This window comes from Zea mays, chromosome 6 (genome assembly GCF_902167145.1).
Source record: "Zea mays cultivar B73 chromosome 6, Zm-B73-REFERENCE-NAM-5.0, whole genome shotgun sequence".
In the NCBI taxonomy this organism is placed as follows: Eukaryota; Viridiplantae; Streptophyta; class Magnoliopsida; order Poales; family Poaceae; genus Zea; species Zea mays.
Genome location: NC_050101.1, coordinates 157,026,033 through 157,041,972, shown reverse-complemented (window position 1 = coordinate 157,041,972; position 15,940 = coordinate 157,026,033). Strand labels below are relative to the sequence as shown.

The following is a 15,940-nucleotide window of genomic DNA, read 5'->3' as shown; positions in this document are numbered from 1 at the left end:
GAACAAAATTTGGGTTTCGGGTATTTCGGGTTCGGGTTCGGGTATTCCGGGTTCGGGTTTCGGGTTACGGGTTTTTTGCCCAGCCCTACTTCTCACAGCAAGGAAGTTCTCATGGATGCTCCGTGATTTAATAAAGGCGCTTTGAAAAGGCGAGATAATCTCATTCATTCTCGGAGCCAACCGAAGAGCAAGTGTTTTGGTAATAATCTTAATAAATGAATGAATTAGGCTTATCGGCCTGAAGTCCCCGACTGTTTCTGCTCCATCTTTTTTAGGAATTAGGATGATGCTGGCCGAATTTATTAGATGAAGGTTGCAACAGCGAAGGTTGTAGAAAGCATTCACCGCTGCCATGAAATCGTATTTTATAGTGGCCCAACAAGATTTGAGGAAAGAGCCGGTGAAGCCGTCGGGTCCCGGTGCCTTATCGGCAGGCATAAGATCGATGCTTGCTTTAATTTCAACCTCTGAAAAAGGCGTGTCTAAGCTGGAGAGATTATGTTGCCTATTAGAAATAATCTCCCAGTTAAGGTCAACATTCCTAGGCGGTGGTTGTTTCATCGCATTTTGGAAGAAGTTTTGGATTTCGTGGGCCTTGTCTTCATGAGAGAGGGCCCATCCATTGCCGACCTTTAGTCGTTGAATGAAATTTTTTCGCCTCCTGGAGCTAGCTTTTCGGTGAAAGAATTTGGTGTTGGCATCACCGAATCTAAGGCTTAACATACGGGAATTAAGCCTTTTCCGTGCCCTTTCAATAACAGCATAGCCAAGGATACGCATCTTCAGTCTGCTTCGGAGACTTGACTCGAAGTCCGACAACCGCCTATTTTCTTGTGCTAGGTCTAGCCTAAGGAGAACTTCCATGGCCATATGCATGGACAGCTTAGAATCAGGAACAAGCCTGGAGCTCCATCCCCTAAGCGTCCGAGCTGTGCTCTGGAGTTTATAATACAGTCTATGGAAAGGTTTATGATGTTGGGTCGGCTTCGACCAAACGTGCTCGCCACATGTTTCTAGGGACCTGCTAGGGGCCCTAGACCGCACTAGAGGGCTCTAGACCCACGAGGAGTCTTCTTTGCTTGACAGTCCGATCTATTCCTGAAGTCCAACTCGGGGCCATGAACCCTCCTCGATGGTCTCCGGAGCCTGAGGGCGGGTTTCTTCAGATAACGGCTCCATCAACCACCGAGTGGAGCCCAAGAGCCTAATGTATCCAGGATTTAGGATGCCTTAGCCTTACAGGACCCGAATGCACCACATGTCCCAAAAGGCCTTGCGAAGATCCTAGTCAACAGGAGGGCTACGAACATGCCACGTGGCCAGCCACCCACGCCGTGGTCAGTTGAGGAGTTGGAGCCAAAAGACATTTTTTTTTTTTGATTATGGAAACAAGAGTTCCGGCTTTAGCATACAAATGCGTACAGCCATTACATAACGATTATTGGACCATAGAGCAATTGCTTGAATAATTAAACTAACTCAAAGAAAACAAAATGCCATGACTATAGAAAACACTAGCCATCTTCAATTCTTGCATTCGAGCGCCATCCATGCATTGCAAAAACTTCCATCGCCACCACCTCCAAAGCTCGACAGACATCGAGAATTTGTTGGTGCTTTTCCTCCTTCTGTAGAAGTCTCCAGAATCTGAACCAGTGAGTAACCCTGAAAATAACCTGCACAATTGATGGTATTGGTTTATGATTAAACACCACCTCATTCCGACAGAGCCAGATGGACCAAAATAAAGCGGATATTCCAGTCAGTAATAATGTTTTGTATGCCAGAGCATTATTAGATTCCCAAGACCCGATAATATGATTAATGCTAATGGGCATGTCTATTTTTAAAGCAAAGTAAATGATTCTCCATATACTTTTGGCAATGTAACAATCAAAAAAGAGATGATGTATACTCTCATTGTTGTTGCAAAAGCTACAGGTCAAGCTACCATTCCAACGCCTTCTAGCTAAATTATCTTTAGTGAGGATCGCTCCCCGACATAAATTCCACAGGAAAACTTTTATTTTCAGAGGGAGCTTAAGTCTCCAAAGCATCTTACTCCGATTGCTGTTAGAATTATTCATCAAAAGATGGTACATCGATTGGACAGAGAAAATTCCATTCTTATGACCATCCCAAACAAAATTGTCCCTAGCCGGATTCAGAGTAACCGTAGTTAGCAAGTTTAACAAGTTGTGCCATTCCACCATTTTAATTCCCCTAATTGTTCGGCGAAAAGATAAATTAAGATTTGAATCTGAAAAGACGTCTACAACCAAGGCCGATTTGTTACGCACTATATTAAAAAGGTTCGGGAATTGCTCACTAAGAGGTCGACTGGTTAACCAAATATCCTTCCAGAATCTGGTAGCATGACCATTCCTCACTTGAAAGTGACCCCATCTAAGAAATTGATCCTTAATATTCATTAGACCTGACCAAAAGTGTGAATCGTCCGGTCTTCTAGATATTTGAGTAAGAGATTTATGTCCTAAGTATTTGTTTTTAAGTAGCTGTTGCCACCTCCCCTCCTCATTGAGTAATTTAAATAGCCATTTGCTGAGTAAGCTAATATTTTTTAAAGCCAGATTAGAGACACCTAAGCCTCCTAACGCTTTGGGTTGACAAACAATATGCCACTTGGCCAGCCTATATCTCTTTTTACTGCTTCCTCCCTGCCAAAAGAATCTGGATCGAATAGCATTAAGTTTCTTCAGGACGCCTACCGGAATCTCAAAGAAAGACATCATAAAGATAGGCAGACTACTTAACACTGAATTAAGTAAGACCAATCGTCCCCCTGAAGATAGGAATTTGGCCTTCCATGTACTAAGCCTCTTTTCAAATCGGTCTATAACACCCTGCCAGTCACTATTTCTCAATCTTCTATGAGTCATAGGAATTCCAAGGTATTTGAAAGGTATTGATCCAATTCCACATCCAAATATAAGTGAGTAATGCAAATCATATTCCTTAGCCGACCCATAACAGAATAACTCACTTTTATGGAAATTTATTTTTAAACCAGACATTTGCTCAAAAAGAGTTAAAAGAAGTTTGATGTTCCGAGCATGCTCCAGATTATGATCTAAGAAAACCATCGTATCATCGGCATACTGAAGGATAGATAAACCCCCCGGAATCAAATGCGGAACAATACCTTTGAATTGATTATCCTCTGTCGCTCTTGTGAATAGAATTGCCAACATATCAGCAACAATATTAAATAATATTGGCGACAAAGGATCCCCCTGACGAAGGCCCTTGTAAGTACCAAAAAAAGGACATACGCCATCATTTACTTTAACTCTAACATGACCTCCAGAAACTATTGTTTGGATCCAGGCGCACCAAGATGGAGAGAAACCCTTCATACGCATCGCTTGCTGTAGAAACTTCCATTTCACTTTATCGTAAGCTTTCTCGAAGTCTAATTTAAGAATAACTCCATCTAACTTTTTCCTCTGTAGTTCATGAATAGATTCGTGAAGAATAATAACCCCTTCAAGAATATTTCGACCGGGCATAAAAGCTGTCTGAGAGGGGCTGACAATTCTGTCTGCTACTAGACCTATTCGATTTGTAAGAACTTTAGTAATGATTTTGAATGAAACATTAAGTAAGCAAATAGGTCTGTAGTCCTGGATTTTAGTTGCGTTGTCTTTCTTTGGAATTAGAGTAATAACTCCAAAATTTAAGCTGTGAACCGGTAAAGAATTTTTATGAAAGTCCTCAAACAACGCAAACAAATCATACTTAATAACTTCCCAGAAAACTTGATAAAATTCAGCTGGAAAGCCATCAGGGCCAGGAGCCTTATTATGTTCCATATTGAATACTGCCATTTTAACTTCATCCATAGTAAAATTAGCAGTTAAAATTTCATTCTCTGAATCCGAAACTTGAGGTATGTCATGGATAATAGATTCATCAAGTTCGATTGGTGATGCATTTGGCTTCCCAAAGAGACTTTTGTAGTAATTTGTTATGTGATTTTTAAGCTCTTCCTCATCAACAATACATGTGCCGTCATCATTCTCCAAAGAATAAATCCTTTGTCTCCGGTGCTTGCCGTTAGCCACTAAATGGAAATATTTTGTGTTATCGTCCCCTTCAAGGAGGTGTTTGACTTTAGCCCGCTGGAAGTGACGAATTTCTTCCTCTCTCAAAATACTGGCAAGTCTATCATTAGCAAAAGCTTTAGTATTCAACTCATTAGGCGATAAGCAAGTAAATTCCGCTTTTTTATCGAGATCATTAATCAGCTCTGAAAGTTGTTGCTTCTCTTTTTTTATTGACCCTACAGAATTCTTTGCCCACCCCCTTAGATATTGCCGAAGGGCCCTAATCTTGTTCTGCCATATCTGTATAGCGGTTTCTCCTTTATTTTCTTTTTGCCAAATCGAAGTAACCATGTCATGAAATCCCTCTCTAATAAGCCATCCTAATTCAAATTTAAACTCATAGTAATTTCCCAGGCTCGTGGAGACTTTGCCATTCAATAATAATGGCGTGTGATCAGACCGAGATCTGTCAAGCGCACGAACTGTAACATTAGGGAATTTAAGTTCCCACTCCGGACTCATTAAAACCCTATCTAGCTTTTCAAACGTGGGTGGAACCAAACCGTTTGCCCAAGTAAAATGTCGTCCCACCATTTCTATTTCCCGCAATTCTAAGTTTGCTATGATAGCATTAAATAAATTAGGCCACCGGTAGCTGAAATTATCATTACTTTTTTCTTCTGCTCTTCGCATGATATTAAAATCCCCCCCCCCTATAATAAAAGGATGTGTTTCAGCACCGCACACACCAGCAACTTCAGCTAAGAAATCATTCTTTAAATCTTCTTGAGCTGGACCATACACAGCAAAGAGGGCCCATATGAATCCATCTTCCTTATTTCGAAGTCGAAACTTACAATAGAAATCCCCTTCGTCAATAGCTCCGATGTCATAGACACCCGGATGCACACCTAACACCATCCCTCCTGATCTCCCTCTAGGTGGCATATGGTGCCAGAGAAAATCGACACCCCCGCTAAAATGTCGCAGAGCAGATTCTGAGAACGAGCTACGCCCCGTCTCCATGAGAGCAATAAAGTCAAGTCTGTGTTCTCTAGAAAGTTGGGATAAGTAATTATGTTTAGCCAAATCCCCCATACCTCTACAATTCCAAAAAATACCCTTCATTTTAAACTAATTTTAGAGGGTGTAATAGGCTTTTTGGAAGGACGATTAACCTTTCCATTTAAAAAAGCTCTATTTGCTTTCTTTCTACGTGGCGCGACAGTAAGCTCACAACATCGATCTAAAGCACCCAACCCAGCTTCATCATCCCAGTTTTCAGAAATTTGGGATAACTCAGCATCTACCTCGGTTTCCTCGTCATTATTAAAAGAATTTACCCTATTAAGCGGTGGTAATTTTGCAGCAACCGTGAGCCTATCAATCTCAATATTTTTAATAGAAACCACAGAATGCAGCACCTCATTTTCAGTATTGCCAAGAGAAATCCCAATCTTTTCACATTTTGAAGTAATTATTTTCGGATCAAAAGAAATGAAGGAAGACTCACTGATTTCTAAATTACGCTTTGCTGCCAGACGCTGAGCTTTGGACAATATATCTTCATCTGTGTTAGTCCTCCTGGCACTTAACATGACACCCCCTTGATTAAGTTTTTCAGTCTTTACTCTCTTAGTAAGAGAATTAGACTTAAGTGCCTCCTGCAATGCCATCAGAATTTGATTATCAGATTGAGCCCTAAAGGATAGTGCTTGTCTCATTTCAGTATTTTTTGTATTGGCTTTAATATTAAATTCTTTACATAATACCTGGAGGACAGAACGGGGTACATCAGTAAAATAATTAACATGTCCCAGGTGAATGGTGCTCTCACGTGTCTCTGTTTCAAATGATGTATTTTCAGTAAAATCAGACACATGACATGGTATGTTGAGTACTGAAGGAGATGCCGCTAAAACCTTTGGGTAATTAAGTAAATCAGCAGCAGACTTACTATGTTTTTCGATGAGCAAGCTGTCAGCCGCAGAAGGAATATTAATATCATCAAAAGCCAAGTTGATCTCTCTCCCAGCAAATGGCCCTGTTGCTTCCAGAGATGGAATACTTACTTTGGACACAGACAGCCCCTCTTCACTGATTGATCCACTAGCAAGAACCGAGCAGTCTGGAGCCAAATCAATCAAGCTGCTGAGATTTCCATCAACACCAACCCTTCCTGTTGACAATTCCAGGCCATCTGAAGCATGATCGGCAATACAAATCACCGAATCCAGTCCATATTCCTCAGGAGCTGGCTGTAAATGCTGATCAGCGCAAGTAGAGGTCATTAAATTCAAAACTGTTGGCTCAACCGAAGTCAAAACTTCTGACTCCAATGTCACTGAGTCATTAATGAACGGTTTCCTGTGCTGAACCCCTATCCCCATATCTGAAGTTTCATCATGTGGTTTCATAGGGTCACTATGTAAGGAATTATCCTCCATGACAGTGTCTTCTACTGCTTCCTCCGGCTGAAAAATATCATTCTCATGATTCTCAGTAAAATCATCATTTTCACCTTGTTCCTTATCATCTCTGTCTCGAGTACCCGTATTATTATTGTCAATCCATCTACCATCTTTAAGGACCTTGTCAACTTTGAAGAATATCTCGTATAATCCTTCACCAACCACTATTTCTGCGGATTCCGGGATATGATTCACATCCGTCACTGCAACCAAAATACGAACCACCCCCATTTTCCGAGTGTAGCGCATGTCCACTTTCTGAGTTGCCCCCAAAATAGAACCAACTGCCCACAGAGGAAGAAATGAGCGGATCTCAAAAGGAACCCCGTACACATTCACCCAGGCCTTCTGCAGATAAGATATCGGTTCTATTTTTTGGTTAACCTCTTGAATTACTAAGATACCTTCTCCTCCCAACGTATGAACATATTTCATAGCAATCATACGTTGAAGCTCCACTCTGCACGGAAATGGCACTATAAAACCATCTGCATGCTTCTGGACCGACCAATTCCACTTCACTGGAATAAGTCTAGAGAGTTCAGACTTAACGAGTTCGGCAGTAACATTCCCTTCCTTCACTGTTATGAAGGCCGTGACACCATCCGACCTTGGTAATACCCCCTTTGCTCCCCAAGTAGGAATTTGAAAAAAACCAGATTCACCTCCCGCAAAACCACAGAGAGCTGCCTGCGGCTTTGGTCCATTAAATACCGGACACTCCTCAGGCACATGATTGTCTTCACAAATTTCGCAACAAAGCTCTTCACGGCGTTTCTTCCCCATGTCCGATACCCCAGATGCAACGTCGGCCACCCTTTTTTTTGCTGCCTCGGACTGAACACCACTACTGCGCTCAACAGCCACCCTGGCATCAAGGCCCAGCGACGAACCAGACGCGACGAACCGACCGCCACGGCCACACCAGGTACCACGGCCACGGGCTTCCCAGTTTGCACGACCGCGAAGCGACCAGATGCCAGCACCCGAGGAACGACCTCGTACCTGTTGACGACGGCGATCCATCACTCTCCAGCCATCCCCCTCGGCGCCTTCCTTAGCCATTTCCCCAGAGAGAGCAGTCGACTTGAGAACCTCGGCGTACGTCCTACGAAGCGGACCTGGCGGCTGAACTGGCGACTGACGAGAACCAGGCGAGTGGACAGAACGCTTAGGTTTTGACGAGCTGGCAACCCTTTGCCGAAGCAAATGCAATCCTGGGTAGCGGCTAGCCCAGCTTCTGCTGGAGCCAAAAGACATGGCACACTATTTAACATGGAAAGCGCTATTTAAGAGCATATGAAGGGGGTGAATAGATGATCCTGCAAAATAGTCACTAAAACACAAACTTGGTCTTAAATTTCGAAGAGTTGAATAGAAATCAAACAGAGGGAAAAAGCACAAAGCGCCTGAAGCATGCAGTGACTTCGGTAAGGCGACAGAATACGCATGAGATGTGCAACATATTACTTTCACGGATGCATATCGAAATCTCAGAGATGACATGAACCATACAAATGTTTCCAAACTCCACTGGTACCCCGTTTCATTTTCAGAAAAAGCAGTCAACATAGATATTGTCTGGGACAAAAAGTATTGAGAAATCAAGAACCATTTAGAGCTGTTCAGTTCGTAGTCAACAAAAATGTTCAGACTTCAGGTACATATATTTATCACTTAAGGCCTTGTTCGGTTAATCCCGTTACCCATGAATTGGATGAGATTGGAAAAAATTAAGAAAGAGTTTGACTTAGTTGGGATTTAAACCCACCCAATCCCACTCAATCCATGTGGATTGGAAGCTAACCGAACAAGGCCTAAATGTGAAAGGCTGTTTTTTCGTACTCCCTGCATATACACAAGATATAAAAGGCTATATGAACTAAATCTTGGAATAAACTAATCATGCAGCTCCCTCCAAAAGATGTGAAAATTTTGAGGACAAATGTTTCTCTCAGCAAAAAAGCTACCGACTCCACCTTTTCAAACCAAATATCCAAGCTGCACAGAAATAATATGAATATATTAAGAACTGAATATTAAAAGAACAGACAACGTTAAAATGGCAAAGTACCTTTCATACACACATCACCAAGAGAGCACACCAAAAATCTTCATTTCAACCTTTGCAGCCATCCAAGCTGTGGATAAAAACATGATTTAAGATATTTTAAGGACTTCGTCCGAAGAACCAGAAAACACTAGCATGAGAAGTTACCTTCCATGCATACATCACGAAGAAAGCAACTGTATCTGCTGACCAAACAACAGCAAAGGACTTCACGAAGAATGGAATCATAACGTTGATCAGAGGAATCAGGAGAAATAAGTAGTTGAGAGCTTCTTTCTCTTTATTGGAGCAGTCACGAGCCCGAAGCGAAGGTATAGCTGCAGAAGTAGATAATGCTCCATTAGTATAGAGGAAAAGGCTCGTAGGCAGTAAGAGATAAGCAAACAAGAGTCAAAGTTTCAAGATATGGCCACAAAGTATTAAATTCTTGTAACTCCAACATCAACAACAGGAATTTCTCATGTATAATAATACCGAAATATTGTTGCCAACTTTCCTCACTAGCTTGGAATTTTAAATGAACTGTCACGTGCATTTAACTGAAATAAGATATATCAGGGCCTATCAGCCAAGTGGCCTTAAGTTTGAGACTTCACTGATGCAACTGTGGCCACATCTACTCATCTAGTAAAATTCCATTGGTCGAAGGGCTTTGAAGTTCGAACAGGTTAGTGCCTATAATTCCAAGAATACCATAAGGACTCTTCAGACGTATCTCGGTTTTAATTGAAATCTACATGTGAATTAAGATCAAAGTGTTGCCAATCAAAATCAGATTGTGAAATAAAAAAGATTTAACTTGTGTGGATTCATTGTATGTCTAACACCTTAGTAAATGAAGTCCACATATTATTAAATCAAAGATAATTCATTAATCATTATACGTTAGACTTCAAAATAATGAATTGAAGCTGCAGTTTCAGCTTTATGGTTTAACATCTTGAATATAGATGTTATGGCCGGTATTAACTACAGGCGTAGAGCCAAGTCTGGGAGTCCTAATCATGGGGCTAACCCGGCTTAGCTGATCCCAATTGGGGATATGTACGCTAGATGGGCTGGTAGCTTGGCCCGTTGTAGCCTTGGATAAAGACTAAAGACCTTATCAGATTAGTCTGTAATAGAAGGGTATTTATTTTCTCGAATATGAAGGAGAGCTGTATATCATTATATTTAAGAAGAAGAAAAAAGTTGGGCCGAAGCCCTTACAAGCCATGACACTGAGGTTTAAACCCCTCAAAACAGAAAAACAACCCTTGAACAGAAATTAGCCGTGAGGAAGATTAGCTGCTAGGAAAATAAACCCCTTAGCCATCTCCCACAACCTTCGCTCTTCTCCAACCTGCTCCAGAACAGCAGCAACACTCGGATTGCCGCCCTTGAAGACAAACTGATTACGGTGCTTCCATAAGGTCCAAGCACCAAACAAAACAAGGGAGTTAATCCCCATCTTCATTTGTCCAGCTGCCATTTCACTTATTGTCCTCCACCATTCCAGGAAACTATCATTTTCTGGTTGAGGGGACAGAGTATGCAGTCCAAATTGTCTCAAAAAAATGAACCAACACTCCCTTAAGAAAACACAAGAGACCAGTAGATGGTCTATTGTTTCACTTTCTTGTTCACAAAGAGGTAGCTATCAGGGTGATCCAATCCTCTTTTTGCAAGACGATCAGCTATCCAACACCTTTTTTGAGCAACTAACCACAGAAAAAACCGACATTTAGGAGGCGCCCAGGTTTTCCATATCCTCTCATATGGTTCAAAAGGAATCGAGCCAATGAAAAGCCCCTCGTAGGCAGATTTCGCTGAATATTTTCCATTGGCAGCCAGCCTAAAAATGTGCTTATCTTCAACATTCTGCCTTCATTCAGCAGCTAACAGAGAGGTGAAGATAATCAACAATTGCCCCCACAGATAGGGCCCCTCGAATATCCGACATCCATGCTCTTCCAGTTATAGCTTCTTGCACTGTCCTTATATTGATTTTTCTTTTCGGAACAACTTGAAGAAGTCTTGGCGCAATATCAGCCACCCTCTGTCCTTGAATCCATCGATCCTTCCAAAAAAGAGTATTAGCACCGTTCCCAACTTCCGTTTGCATGACCATACTGAAGAAGGCCTGAACCTTGTCCGGAACTTAACCTACCTGGTAATCAATAAAAGGATTAGGCAGAGATCAACATAGAGTTCATCTACCGCCGCCTCACCCTAACTCTTGCATGTCTTCCTCCTTGCCGTGAGGAGATCACAGCCTCCCATCACCCACACGCGCCCAGGGCGCGACACATCTCCACCCACAACTATAACCTGAGGAGCCGAAGACATACCAATCTAGTATCAGAGGTGCCAGGAACCGAAGATCACAGCAACGAGGTGGCATTTACTGGTGCGCTGAACTCCACCATAGAGCAGAAGATTGAAACCATGACGAAGGCCCTTGCTGATCTTGCCACCAGGGTTTCCAATCTGTCCATGCAAGATCGATGGCCACACTGCTCCCAGCGTGTCCGTCGCCGACAACCATCCAGGTTTTCCTTATGGCCTCCCTGGTTATGGTGGGATTCCGGAGACGCAGGCTCCCTCCACCTCCACCATACCACCACAGCACCACCAGCAGCCAGTGCTTTTCCCCCCACACCCCACAATCCAGTGTCGATCCACCAAATTCCCATGCCACACTCGCCATCACCCATTCCATCCTTTCCACCATACATACCACAACAGCCACCACACCAAAACCCAACCCATCCCTCCCTGCACCCTTTTGATGGCCAACCACCGCGACACTACAAGATAGAGCTCCCGACATTTGATGGGAAAGAGGATCCTCTCGAATGGCTCAACCATTGTGAACCGTTCTTTCGGGGACAGCGGATGCTCGAGGATGACAAAGTGTAGCTCGCCTCCTACTACCTCAAGGGAGCCGCACATACATGGTATTTTATGGTGGAACGGGACTGCACAACGGTGACATGGCCTCAATTCAAGGATCTCTGCAATGAGCGCTTTGGACCGCCGTTGCACAACGATCCATTGGGAGAATTGGCCCATCTTCGCTTCCGGACAACCATGGATGAATACCAGGAGCGGTTCTCGTCTCTGTTGTGCCACACCTCTTCATTGGCACCTGACCAGCAAGTGCAGCTCTTCACGGCGGGATTGCCAGAACGAATTAAGATTGACGTCGAGCTCATGAACCTGCAGAATCTGTAGCAGGCTTCTCGACTGGCACGGGCATATGAACGCCGTGCTCAAGTCATTGACGGAGCTCCACATCAGCAGCAGGCCGGCAGAAACTCCAGAACCCCAAGTCGGCCACCAGTCATCATGCCTCTGCCAGAGAATACAACAAGGAGTGGTCCACTGCAGCCACCAACACAGGCTCCTATCCCATTCAAGTGCCTCACCCCCGCGGAGATGGCCAAAAGAAGGAAGCAAGGCCTATGCTATAATTGTGATGATCCGTATGTGCGTGGCCACAAGTGTCCTCGGTTGTTCTATCTTGAGGCCACATATTTTGCAGACGATGAAACCAAGAGCACGGCTGAGGAGGAGCAAGATGACCAGGACCCGGTTGCCTCCCTGCATGCAATCATCGGGATCAGGACTGAAGACACAATGCAACTGCGGGTGGCCTTAAATGGACAGGAACTACTGGCCCTTCTGGATACAGGTTCCACTCATAACTTCATTGACTGCACAGCAGCCCAGCGCAGCAGGATTACATTGGAACCAACACTAGGGCGCCATGTTAAGGTGGCTAATGCGACCCGTTGTTCTGCCAGGGGATCAATCGGCAGGCATCAATCAACATCAACAATGAAAGCTTCACCATTGAAGCCTATGCAATACCCTTGGACACATTTGAAATCATCCTCAGACAGCATTCCTCCGAACAAACCCTTAAGGCTTGTTCGGTTCTATCCCAATCCATATGGATTGAGGGGGATTTCAATCCCTAGTAAGTCAAAATCTCCCCCAATCCGTATCAATCCCCTCCAATTCATATGGATTGAAAATAACCGAACAAGCCCTTAGGGGGATTGAAGGGAATGACTTGTTGGAGATTTCAGCCTCGTCAACCGTTTCAAGTTTCAATTCCCCTTCAGTCCCCACCAAACAGAACAAACCCTTAGGACTTGTTCCACACCAAACAGAACAAACACTTAGGACTAGTTCATTTCATCCCCAATCTAAGTGTATTGGAGAGGATGAAACACTATTTTGACTTGTAAGGGATCAAATCCCTCCCATCCCCCTTCAATTCATTTAGATTGAGATTAGAACGAATAGGTCCTTAATGGAAATGCTAGTTATAATAATATCAAGAGATACATGGGTAGATAGGTCATATGTGTCGTTAATTCATCTAAGGCTCGTTTGTATGCACATGCATTTATCTCAATTCGCATGTGTCGAAGTGAAAGTTAAACTAAATTTCACTCCAATCTGCTCCTAGATGGATAAATGTGCATCCAAACAATCATGGTGCAATAAATACAACATGCACCAATATCATAAAGATCTCAACTATGTAGAAGTGACACAATAAATCAATCACTTATATTATCCAGTGTAGGAAACAAAGCACAGTTTTGGACTGCAATACAAAGATAAACATCAGGCTCTAGTAGACCATATCAACGATGTGCTCTTACTAAGAACAAAACTTGCAAAATTCTTACTTACTGAACATCCAAATGGACCACATTCCCATTAACCTCCAGATGTCTGGCTCATTCGATGGGAATATGAGATTGAAGGAAAGTGCTCCGCCCAACAGCATGGAAACATAGCCCTGGACTTCAAAGACGGTGTACAGGGTACTTCCAGGGACAGCAGGGTTCTTTGTTTTCGTGGACGCCCTTGGTGCAAAGGTTGCCGCAGTCTTCTGAACTACCTGTTGTTCAACAATGAACCATAACTACAATCAGTATTCAGTATAAGGAATTACAACTGTGTTGCACCCATATAAAATCGGTTGATCCAATGGTGAGTAAAATTGGTTGATTCAATGGTGAGTTTTGTTAGCTGTATTAGTAGTGAAGAGTGACCGTTTTTTTTAAATGTTCTAAACTACGTAATACGTACTGCGTAAAAAAAGAAAGACAAATCTAGACTGATAGTAAATCATATACACCAATTATTCCTTTGCCTACAAATTGCAAGGTAGCTCTTGTCGCGTAAGTTCATAGAATTTAGCCAAGAAAAAAAAAAGACTGATAAACCAAGGGAACAAAGGAAGCAAAGGAACCTTCTTGAGCTCCTTCTCAATCTTGGGGTCAACAGGGGGCGGCTGCTTCCGGTTGGATGACTCATCAGCCGAAGCGCCTGCCTCTGTGCCGCCGCCCTCCTCCCGTTCCAAGGTGTCTCCCACGGTAGACGGCTCAGCCGCCGCAGCACCGGACCCTGAACCGTTGTAGCTTGCGCGCGGGAGACTGAGGCGCCATTTGCTCTGTAACAACCAAAATCTTAACTTGTGATTTAAGAAAAATCTTTAGAGAAAATAATAATAATAATAATAATCAAAATCAAAATAAATACCTTTGATAAATAATTGAACTTTAGAATTCATCCTTTCTAAAGTAAATAATCATAATAGAATAATGTTAGCTAAATTATAATAGAATAATGTTAGCTATAGCTATAGCGCGCGCTTTCTGTTTCACAACTCACAAGGACGCGCTGACGAACGTACGTTGCTCGCTTTGCTTGTGTGTGTGTGTGTGTGTGTGTTTAGGCTTTACTAGCGTTGTTGTAGTTGAGAGTAGCTAGTGTCTTGCTTGTGAGCGAGCGAGTGGCGTCCCGATCGGACGCTGGAGTTAGTTCTTCTCTCTCCTACTGACCACTGACTGGATGGGTCGCCTGTTAGACGATGGGATAGATAGCAGCACGGCCGGCGACACAGCTTCCGCAAATCCGCGGGCGCGCGGCCGTCCGTCTCCGCTAAGCTAGCTAGTACCCGGTCACGGCGTTCGCGGGAGAGGCAGAGCACCGTCCACCGTGCGTCCATGTGGCGCGGGGGTGGCAGCTGCTGCAGCCTGCAGAAACCACAAGGAGAGCGCACGGATGGCTTGGCTGTCGTTTATTTATGTGTTTCCTGTCCGTTAATTTTCATCTCAGCAGTCACAGCAACATACATGTATCCGGCCAATCAAAAATGTTCCCGGCTATTGCTGGCTGCCTCGCGAATTCAGTTTCTAAGGGCTGCAAGGGATACCTTTTTGGTCGTCTGTATCGACGCGGCGTCAACGACGGCCCTCAGCGGCGAGCACTGCTGGCCCCGTCCCGCGCCGGAGTCGGAGCGGATGACGCCGGCGGCTTTGGCGCGCGGGGGCCTCGGCGCCGCGACCGTTCGGCGGGCGAAGGAGGTCGCTTCCCTGTCCCTGCTGCATTTGGAGCCCGGTTTCTGGACGCAGATGGCCCTGGAAACCGCCGCCGCCATCCTTCCGAGGGGGGGTTCGGCGAAAAGGTTGTCTTTACTCTTATACCATCCGTGTGGCGCGACGGGGTTCACACGCGCCCCTATCGCAGCGGCTGGTCACCTTATCCAGGACGTCTCCAGGCCTGTGGCTCCGGACGACGAGGCTCCTGACGCAATTCCTATCCGTTACCCGCACCATATAACTATAAGACACCACATAAGTTGTCTTTATCTGAGTTGCTGTTTGATTGTATACTCAAGATGCGTAGCATTAGCAGATGCAAAAAAAGTGATTTTAGCTGCATCCGGAGATACACTCAAAATAGACATATCCAGCCGGCCTCGCCTGTGTGCACATGCCCACCCAATCATTTTTATTAAAACGTTGTTTAAGCGCCGTTTAAACGACAAAACGTGATTTAGAGTTAAAACGTCTTGGTGTTTTAACAAAATGGTGTAGAACTTCCGTTAACATTGCTTAAGCGTCCTCGACACGTTTTAAAGTGTTTTACATGCGTTTAATACGTTCTACTCGTTTATGGGCTTTTCTTGAGCCAAAAAAAAATAGAAAACCCTATGTCATCCAGCGGTAAACGCCAGCATCCAGCTAGTGCCACATCCTCCATCCACCATCCTCTAACAGCCAGTGCCCTGCCTCTCCTCTCCTCTCCTCTGCCCCCTCCTCCCTCCACCATCCTCCAGCAGCCAGCGTCCATCCGAGGTTCAGGTTTCCAGTAGCCAACGCCTAGCCCATGTTCATGTTTTTAGTGACAATGAGGCACCTAGGTTCAAATTTAGACATTGACAGTGAGACACCTAGGTTCAAATTCAGAGAGTGCCAGTTGCTCCATTTAGTCATTTGGTGAGAAATCTGGTCATATGAGAATATGAGACCAATGTTTTA

General features: G+C 44.0%; 1 protein-coding gene across 2 annotated transcripts; it reads right to left on the bottom strand.

Annotated features, from left to right (window-relative positions):
* Window positions 1-1,360: 1,360 nt before the first annotated feature.
* On the bottom strand, window positions 1,361-15,116 carry LOC100501929 (resistance to phytophthora 1). Of its 2 annotated transcripts, XM_035959820.1 has the most exons (9): window positions 14,833-15,074; window positions 13,867-14,067; window positions 13,298-13,512; window positions 8,757-8,926; window positions 8,613-8,679; window positions 6,025-8,539; window positions 5,840-5,910; window positions 5,581-5,731; window positions 1,361-1,676 (listed from the first exon to the last, which is right to left on the bottom strand). In XM_035959820.1, exons 6-9 carry the CDS (start codon window positions 7,796-7,798, stop codon window positions 1,525-1,527), a joined length of 2,148 nt encoding a protein of 715 aa, XP_035815713.1. In that variant the 5' UTR covers window positions 7,799-8,539; window positions 8,613-8,679; window positions 8,757-8,926; window positions 13,298-13,512; window positions 13,867-14,067; window positions 14,833-15,074; the 3' UTR covers window positions 1,361-1,524. The 2 variants fall into 2 exon arrangements, with proteins under 2 accessions (XP_035815713.1, NP_001183496.2); NM_001196567.2 differs by lacking the exons at window positions 1,361-1,676; window positions 5,581-5,731; window positions 5,840-5,910 and having other exon boundaries at window positions 8,137-8,539; window positions 13,302-13,512; window positions 14,833-15,116.
* Window positions 15,117-15,940: the final 824 nt, after the last annotated feature.

Excerpts from the sequence above, each read along its gene's own strand:
- LOC100501929 (XM_035959820.1), bottom strand. The coding sequence starts at position 7,798 with ATGTCTTTTGGCTCCAGCAGAAGCTGGGCTAGCCGCTACCCAGGATTG. Across the intron at positions 5,911-6,024 it reads CTTGCTCATCGAAAAACATA|AGACACGTGAGAGCACCATT; the intron begins GTAAGTCTGCTG and ends CATTTGAAACAG. Across the intron at positions 5,732-5,839 it reads TACCCCGTTCTGTCCTCCAG|GAGGCACTTAAGTCTAATTC; the intron begins GTATTATGTAAA and ends ATGGCATTGCAG.